This window comes from Medicago sativa, chromosome 8 (genome assembly GCF_051527215.1).
Source record: "Medicago sativa cultivar Bolivia chromosome 8, Bolivia_mono, whole genome shotgun sequence".
NCBI lineage: Eukaryota > Viridiplantae > Streptophyta > Magnoliopsida > Fabales > Fabaceae > Medicago > Medicago sativa.
The window spans coordinates 37714132-37724118 of record NC_140756.1 but is presented as its reverse complement, the minus strand read 5'-3'; the positions used below and the strand labels follow the sequence as shown (position 1 = coordinate 37724118).

Sequence of the window (9987 nt, the reverse complement as noted above, 5' to 3'; positions counted from 1 at the left end):
TTTGTGATTTCGTCGTTTTTGCACGACTTAGTTTATTTTGATTTCACGTATTTGTGTGATGTGTTTTTTATTTACCATCTTAATGCAAATGTTTATTTGATCCATGTTGAAAGATTAGCTTTCAGGTAGTGCAAAAGTAATCAACATTGCATATCCAGAGTCATAAATATTCAAAAACTTGAGTATAGTCATATTTGTAAGCATATGTAATCTACCGTTTTACGATATTATCATAAATGTTGTGAATTTATTAGCAGATTCATCATTTGTTTTTACGACTTTGAATTTATATTATATCAATATGCTTTATCAATTTAAAAGAAAAATTATCATTTATTTTTGTAAAAAAATAAAATAGTTTTTGATAAAACTTTATTAATCTTTTTGACAGAATTTTTATTTTATTTTTTAAAAAAAGACCATAACAGATACTACCTCCGTCCCAATTTAATTGACACAATTTTGTTTTTCACACATATTAAGAAAAATGTATAAATAAAGGGGAAAGTGGAATATATTGTATTGAGAATGATAAAAGTAGTATTATTTAGTGTTATGTTGTATTGAGAATGATGAAAGTTGTATTGAAAATTGAAATGAGTCAGTTATTTTGGGACACTTTTTTTTAAAAAATGGGTCAGTTATTCCGGGACGGAGGGAGTAACACATCATATACATTCTCCTCTATCTGAAAAATATTAAAAAATAAATAAAATCACTAAAATACAACGCAGTTATATAGCACAAGAAAAGCGGCGCACAAAGAACAAACACAAGAAGCAAGCAATTTCTAGAGAGAGAAACAAACAAACAAACTTTCTCATTCCATTTTCTAGAGAGAGAAACTCAACACAAAGTGCCGTCATTTTCATTTCATTTCAATCCCTCTCTTCAAAAGATAACACAAAACAGAAACAGATTCTCTTCTCAACGCTTTCACTCAATTCATCGTTTTCTCTTCTAAATTCTCTTCTCAGGTATAAACATTCATTTTTTGTTCTTAATTTACACATTCTTTCACTCTTTTTCTTCGTTTTTTTATTAATGTTGTTTTGGGTTTTTGTTTTTATGTCAAAAAGTTCATTTTTTTGAGTTATATAACCCTAGGTTTATGATAATTTTGAAAAAAATGCATTATGAGAATGGAATTGAATATTGTATTGAATGTTGATATTTAATGTGTGTAATTTAATTCAGAATTTAGTGAGAAATTTTTCAGTTTTGTGTTATGATGATTCCCAAATTAAGTTAGGGTTTAGGGTCGTCGAATATCGGTTATGGCGGATATCGATTGTGGTATTTTGAGCTCCCCGCCGTGCCCAATGTCGGTCGATAATTAGATATGATGGGCCATAAAGTGGCTGGTATGGCAGGATTTTGGCTCTCCGCCATCGACCGCACTGAATTAGGTTATCGAGTAAAGTATCGATTTTTTAACAAAATTTGTTATTAATTCTTGAAATTCGAAGTTGTTTATGAACAAATGTCGTAACAGAATTCGTTATTAATTCTTGAAATTCGAAGTTGTTTATGATCACACTAAAAGGTCACAGGTTCAAGTCCTGGAAACAGTCTCTTGTGTAAAAAAATAAGGTAAGGCTGTGTTCAATACACCAAAAATGGTGCGACCCCTTCCTAGACCCTGCGTATGTGGGAGCTTTAATGCACCGGGTTGTCCTTTTTATTTATGATTTTTACAAAAACACAATTTTTTTATGTTATTTGACAAAATATCATGTTTACCGGTCCGGTATGTCATTGCAGAGTGTGTATGCTTAATTTCTTTATATTTGCGCATATTGATATGTTGCTCAAGCTTATTGCCCTTGTTCCATTATGTTTGCAGGAAATTATACAGTTAAGTTGCGATTTGTGAAACGAAAAATCAGTAGAATTTCTTGAGGGTTTCAAAGTTTTCTGATTCTTCACGTTTCTGTATTCTGTTGTGAAGAAAAAAAATGGTGTGATGGAACAACCAAGACTTAACGAACAGCTTCATTGCAATCCCATGGAGCGAAGAAATGAGGAAGTCCAGCCTGGATCGCAGTCAGTAATGCAAAGCTATCTGGACAGCATGTATGCTAATACTTATACAAGTCCATCTGAGCATAGCAGCACATCAGATGTTAAATCTGTACAGAATTATTCAATACAAACGGGAGAGGAATTTGCTTTTGAATTTATTAGAGACAGGGTAAATCTAAAGAACCCTGTATTTTCAAATGTTGGTGATTCCAATTCTACAATTAATGGTAGGGAACTGAATGATGTTTTAGGCATCAGTCATTCAGGATTTGGGAATGGTGCAGGTGTTTCTGTGCTCTCAACTGTTGAGAAAGGTCCAGCAGAGTTTAACAGACAGAGTACATGGTTACATGGAGACCGAAGCAAATATGGGTCAACTCGATCAACATCAAGAAATCCGTTGAATCAAGAGAATGGTCAATTTGGGCGAGGGTATGCTTCTTATGGTGGTTTGAAGAGAAGATCGTCAATGATGATGAAATGTCTTTGTAGCTTTGGTGGTAGAATATTACCTAGGCCAAGGGATGGAAAATTAAGGTATGTGGGAGGTAAGACACATCTTATTCGTCTGAGAAAGGACATATCTTGGCTGGAGCTTAGTCAGAAAGCAGTGTTTATTTACAATCTGGTTCATGTACTAAAGTATCAACTTCCTGGGGAAGAACTTGATGCTTTGGTATCTGTATCAACTGACGAGGATTTACAGAATATGATGGAGGAGTATAACCTTATAGAAGATAGAGAACCCCCGCAAAGACTTAGGATTTTTTTGTTCTCAGAGGACGATTGGGAAGATGCTCAGAATGCTCTCCGCAGCATTAGTAATAATTCTGAGGTCCAGTATGTTGTTGCTATTAATGGCATAGACTTGGGATCAATAAACAACTCAACTGCACTTGGTGTCAGCTTTTCAGCAAACGACGAATGTGAATTTGAGAGTAAAACTATCATAAGAGAGCCTAGCAGTGTAGCTGTACAAGCTATCGGTGTCAGGAATACTCCCTTGACTAACAAATCCAACACTTTGTTGTCTACCCAGTCTTCACAGCAAGTCTCAATAACGTCTTCAAATGCTTTTGAAACTGGTCAGCTGCCTAATGGTGACCAAATGACGCAAGCTGCAGAAATTAGTCATAAACATCCTGTTCACCAAATGACTGTTGATGTCAGGAATACTCCTGTGACTAACAAATCCGACACTTCATTGGCTACCCAGTCTTCCCAGCAAGTATTAATGACGTCTTCAATTTCTCACGAGACTGATCAGCATACTAATGGTGGCCAAATGACGCATGATGCAGAAATTTGTCGTCAATATCCTGTTCAACAAATGACTGTTGGTGTCAGGAATGCTCCCTTGACCAACAAATCTGACACTTCATTGGTTACCCAGTCTTCACAGCAAGCATTAAGGACGTCTTCAGTTGCTCGTGAAACTGATCAGCTGACTAATGGTGGCCAAATGACGCGAGCTGTAGAAGTTAGCCGTCAATATCCTGTTCAGCAAACGACTCTTGATGTCAGGAATACTCCCTTGATTAACAAATCCGACACTTCATTGACTACTCAGTCTTCACAGCAAGTATTAACAATGTCTTCAAATGCTTATGAAACCAGTCCGCTGACTAATGGTGACCAAATGACTCAAACTGCAGAAATTAGTCGTCAATATCCTGTTCAACAAATGACTGTTGGTGTCAGGAATGCTCCCCTGACCAACAAATCTGACACTTCATTGGTTACCCAGTCTTCACAGCAAGTATTAAGGACGTCTTCAATTGCTTGTGAAACTGATCAGCTGACTAATGACGGCCTAATAGCGCAAGCTGCAGAAGTTAGTCGTCAGTATCCTGTTCAGCAAATGGCTCTTGATGTCAGGAATACTCCCTTGACTAACAATTCTGACACTTTATTGGCTACCCAGTCTTCACAGCAAGTATTAAGGACGTCTTCAATTGCTCATGAAACCGGTCCGCTGACTAGTAGTGACCAAATGACTTCTTCAATTGCTCATGAAACCGGTCCGCAGACTAATGATGACCAAATGATGCAAGCTGCAGTAGTTAATTGTCAATGTCATGTTCATCAAATGACTGTTGGTGTTAGGAATACTCCCTTGACTAACAAATCTGATACTTCATTTGCTACTCAGTCTTCACAGCCAGTATTAACGACGTCTTCAATTGCTCATGAAACCGGTCCGCTGACTAGTGGTGACCAAATGACTTCTTCAATTGCTCATGAAACCGGTCCGCTGACTAATGGTGACCAAATGACGCAAGCTGAAGAAGTTAGTCGTCAATATCCTCCTGTTCACCAAATGACTAATGGTGTCAGGAATGCTCCCTTGACTAACAAATCTGACACTTCATTGGCTACCCAGTCTTCACAACAAGTATTAAGGGCATCTTCAAATGCTTATGAAACCGATTCGCTGACTAATGGTGGCCAAATGACGCAAGCTGCAGAAATTACTCGTCAATATCCTGTTCACCATGGCCTTCATCCCTCTCATAACCCTGTTGTTGGAGAGACTCCTATTTCTATGGCTCCTCATCTTTTGAAAAATCAACCAGGGAATCTGAATGAAGACTATCCACCTAGTGGAGTACAAATACAAAAATCTGAAGTATCTACAGCGCAGGTGAAAACAGTAGGTGATAATAATTCAGGCAAACAAGGGAGTGACCAGGGTAATGTTCTATCCTTGGAAACCCCGTCCCCATCTCTGTCAGTTGGAGTTACCATGCCTGAGGAGCCTTTACCTTTGCTCCCTTCCACACAAAAAATTCAGCACCAAGGTTGTGAAGTGGGCACTTCTTCATCTAGCAGTTCATGTGTTCCTAATTATGTTGATTCCTACTCCAATGCAATTGATTTGAGTTGTCTTCATCCTTCTCCAATTCCTAAAAGATTTTACTGTTCAGAAAGAACTCCCAGGGAGCAAGTAGAGATCCTGAATCGGTCCTCAAAGTCAGATGATACACACAGCTCACAATTTCATGTGTCAGGTTTGCTTTCCGATATTAAGCCAGTCGATCCAGTAACAGAATCTAGCGACAACTTGCAAGATGGCAATCTGTTAGATCCAGACAAGAAACCAACTATTTCACCAGCGGCCTTTTCTGCAGATGACCATACTGTTGACAATGGGTTTGCCAACGATCAAATGAATAAACCGTTGCTTCATACAAACAGTGAGATAAAGTCAAACCAGTCTGAGCACATGGATCCCGAGTTGAAGCAAGTCTTGATGAGTGATGAAGGAGTTAAAGAGGTGGAAACTAAAGATAACCATATCAAACCCTTTTGTGATGAAACCGAAACTAAAAATGGTAAATCAGATCTTCCTGCTGTTCATCATGTTTCCTCTGTTGAGCGCCTTGATGTTATAGCATCCAATCTTCCCGAGATTGATTGGGGTGAGGCCTATAGGAAGGAATCTAATGATAGCCATGTGGTGCAAGATCTACCTGTTTCTGTAGCTGGGAACATAACCGAAGTTGTTTCTCAAGATTTTCCCGCAAATGTTTCCAATCAAGTAGAAGGTGACATTTTAATTGACATCGATGATCGATTCCCCCGTGAAATGCTTTCTGATATGTATTCTAAAGCAATACTTGAAGAAGACCCCTCCATTCTGCATCCACCATCCGCAGATGGAACAGGCTATAGTGTAAATATGGAAAATCACGAACCTAAAAGTTGGTCATATTTTGGAAAGCTGGCACAAGAAGGCCTTGACAATGTCTCGCCTATTGATAAAGATCATCTTGGTTTTTCACATCATGTTACACCTCAAACAACTGATAGAGTTCCTGTAGATTGTGAGGATTCCCACCTCAATTTTGATGAAGAAAATCAGGACTTACATAGAAGGATTGAAACAGAAACCCATGTTCTGAATTCCAATTATGATCAATCCCAACTTAATGACACGGGAAGTGTACAGTTTGATGGTAGGATGGAAAATCAAAGAGCACCAGAGTCTGAGTACGAGGTATGATTTTAATTTAATTTTTTCAGTATCCTTTTAGATATGTTTTTCAGCTGACAATAGTTCTTATGCTTTAACTTAGGATGGCAAGTTTGAAAGCAAAAACTGTAACCGATCTCCGCATGATTCTTCTTTAGGAGAAATTGCTATCAGTACTGTGCAGGTAAAGTCTCATTCTTTCCCTTGAAAATTCTTATTTGATTTAGTTTTCTTTTCTGCATAAATTCCTGATATGCTTTGATAATACACTAAGTATGCCAATAATAGGTTTTAGGAGTATTTTATTGATAAATCTTCAATTTATCTACCATTGAAGGTACCACTTTTTATGTTTTCATCAAACTCTAGAAAAAATTCTTTTCACTGTTGCTAAATTAGAGCCTAATTATCTGACTTTTGTAAATGGAACTTTGTCTCATATTAATATATATGCGAACAAGATATGTTGCACAGGTACGGGTAAGATAGGATATGATTTACAAATATAAATTTTTTATAAACAATTGGCTAGGGTATGGGTATGGGATATGGCAATATTTAAATATTATGTGTGTGTGTGTAAACATTTTTAAGAAGATACTGAATATTTCTATTTATCTTTAGAAGTATCAATTGTTCTACTAGAATATATGTTGTTTATACTAACAAAAAAACTATGTTTGCATTGAAAACTGATTAAAGATAAATTTTACAAAAACATGCTTGAATGTTTACCTGAATAACTTTAGCTTTTGTTTTTGTTTTGGTGCAATTGGTAGGTCATTAAGAACGATGATCTTGAAGAGTTGAGGGAACTAGGTTCTGGTACATTTGGGACTGTGTATCATGGAAAATGGAGAGGAACAGATGTTGCTATCAAAAGAATAAAGAAGAGTTGCTTCAGGGGTCCAATATCTGAGCAAGAGAGACTGGTAACTTGTCATTCCATGTCTGTTTGATAGCATGTACTGTTTTCTTTTTCTTTAAAAAGAAATAGAGAATGCTTCTTATGGTTGTGATTGTTAGAAAGTTAATGATGAGCATATATTTCGAGGGTAGTAAAACTATAGTTGTATCTGTTCTCAGACTGTAGAGTTCTGGCGAGAAGCTGACATTCTTTCAAAGCTTCACCATCCAAATGTGGTTGCACTTTATGGTGTGGTACAGGATGGACCCGGAGGAACGATGGCTACTGTTACAGAATTCATGGTGGATGGTGCTCTTAAGCATGTATTACTTCGCAAAGACAAGTAATGCATTTAAAAAAAGCTTCTCATTTCTATTACCATGTAGCATTACTAAAAGAAAAATGTTTTTTTTTTTTTTTTTTTTTTTTTTTGTGGTGGCCGGGGTTTGAACTCCCGACCTTGCATATATTATGCATTGTCCATACCAACCGAGCTAAGCTCACGAGGACATAAGAAAAATGTTTACTATTGCATCACATTTGATGAAAACTAGTTTTTATAATAGAATTATTTCTTGGATGAAAGGCATCACTTTTCTAAAGTGTATTCTGTCTGCAAGAATGTTCAAGTGATGAATATCATGTCCTGTTTACTGGCGAGTTCGGCTTATGAATCTGAACATGATTTTTTTTAGGTATCTTGATCATCGGAAAAAGCTGATAATTGCAATGGATGCAGCTTTTGGAATGGAATATTTACACTCGAAAAACATTGTGCATTTCGACTTAAAATGCGACAATTTGCTTGTGAACTTGAAAGATCCTTTACGGCCAATATGCAAGGTATTTGATATTTGTGTAATCTTCTGTGAATTTGATATGTCATAATTTTGGCATGTTAATAAGAAACATAAAATTTTTCTTTCCTAGGTTGGTGATTTTGGTTTGTCAAAAATTAAACGAAATACCTTGGTTACGGGTGGTGTGCGGGGGACTTTACCTTGGATGGCACCAGAGCTGCTGAACGGAAGCAGCAACAAAGTTTCAGAAAAGGTAATATTTTAAGTTATCTCTAGTAAAATGGTTTTCTCCAATCCATATCCACCAAGGAAATTTGAAATTTTCTCAAACCCATCTTTTATGATTTTATCCAATTTGCCTTGACACTGAAAATTAACTGAAGAAATGAGCTGTATTGATGTCTCTTCTTGATGTTGGAATTTCCTTCATTTCATATAGTAGTAAAACTCTAATACTCATAACTTTTGATTTAATTTTAATTATGTTCATTTACTCAAATTTTGGAAAGATATGTTCATTTGACCAATTTTAATATTACACATTAAAATTTTCCTATTTCATTCTATTACTGAAGAAAATTTATGAAACATGTGCTATATTTGGACTTTACCTCTAAACAATAACTGGTTGCAACCATTGAATGCTGAATTTTCATTTTGATCTTGTAGGTTGATGTGTTCTCCTTTGGCATAGTTCTATGGGAAATTTTAACCGGTGAGGAGCCATATGCCAATATGCACTATGGTGGAATTATAGGTAAGATTGTGTTCTCATGTTTTTCTTTTGTTTTTTCTGTTGAAGAGCTATATGAACTATCTAGTCTTTTGTATCGTCTTCAAATGGGTTTACCTCTTTATATTGAAGCAACAGCACACAAGATTGTAGAATAAAGTCTTTGTGTTCATTTTTCTTTTCGATCACTTTACTTTAAAAAATAGATGGAGGGAGAATAAAGAAACAAAAATAGAGCCTTCTCTGTACATGTTTAATTGGCTTGGAAAAGAGGAGAATAATGAACATAAACATAATTAGGGTCTGATACTTGTGTAGAATGAGCGCATATCGCTGTGGGAGTTCTTTAGGTTTATCAGATTATCCTATAAAAATCAGCATTGTTTATTATTTCTCCTATTCCATCAAGTCAACATAAGAAATCAATCTTCCTTCAGAAATAAAACATAAGAAGTCAATCAATTGGTTTATTTTGTATTAGTTGTCATTAATATTTGTCTCCACATGCAGGTGGGATTGTAAATAACACATTGCGGCCAGCCATTCCAAGCTACTGCGATCTCGAATGGAAAACACTGATGGAGGAATGCTGGGCACCGAATCCTGTAGCCAGGCCTTCCTTCACACAAATTGCAAGTCGCTTGCGCATAATGTCCGCAGCTGCTACTGAAACAAAGCCACAGGGAAACAAGCCATCTAAATGAATCAGAGATAGCATTATTATTGCTATTGATGATGTAACATTTTTTTTTTTAGTGGTACTCCAGGAAGTTAGTTATACCAGGGATGGTGCTAATATATAGGTTTTGATTTTTTTTTCTTCCAACAGATATACACAGGAATAATCTAGTACTATGCTAGGCAAGGTACTTGTTGTACACCAATGCTTCAATACAAGTGCAAAATTGTCTGATACTTATGGGTAATGGATTAATCAGTTCTGTTCTGACATCTCTATTTATATGATAGTCAGCAAAAAATGATAAGCTACTTCATTTGTTTCAGGAATAATGCTATCAATATTCAACAATTGTTTTTTTTTTTTTTTAAGAGTCCACAACCTTTTCTTTGTCTTAATATTGTTGTCAATTTGGTCAATTTTGATATGATAGGGAACTGATGACGAGACCAACAGACATGTATCAGCCATATCAGCACCAAACGGTTTTGTAGGTCCTGTGTGTTGCTTGTATTATTACGATAATCGTTAGTGAAATGCTCGTATTAGCGGTAATTGTTAGTCACTGAAGCGAACCAAAATTGTATCGTTTTAAAAATAAGGGGATTAAAATTCTGAAAAATTAAATTGGAGAGATTAAAATCCGGAAATGACAATAATAGAGAGACCAAATACATTCAAGGCCAAAAGATTTAGACAAAACTTACAATCCAGAGGCAAGATTCCTCATTAGGCCAATATGGAAAACTGGATGTGCTTTGATGCTATCTGTAATTTTGTCTTTCTTGCGAGTAATTTTGTCTTTCTTGCAAGTTAAAAAACATTTCTAGGAAACTGCTTTAAACCATTCCGTCTTGAGGTTCTATA

At 36.0% G+C, this 9987-nt stretch overlaps 1 protein-coding gene across 1 annotated transcript; it reads left to right on the top strand.

Annotated features, from left to right (window-relative positions):
• The first annotated feature begins 768 nt into the window (after positions 1-768).
• Positions 769-9481, top strand: LOC146898917 (RAF-like serine/threonine-protein kinase 20). Its single transcript, XM_085731628.1, has 9 exons — positions 769-977; positions 1847-6025; positions 6105-6185; positions 6781-6933; positions 7088-7251; positions 7604-7751; positions 7839-7961; positions 8378-8465; positions 8952-9481. Exons 2-9 carry the CDS (start codon positions 1967-1969, stop codon positions 9143-9145), a joined length of 5010 nt encoding a protein of 1669 aa, XP_085587754.1. The 5' UTR covers positions 769-977; positions 1847-1966; the 3' UTR covers positions 9146-9481.
• The last annotated feature ends 506 nt before the right edge of the window (positions 9482-9987 follow it).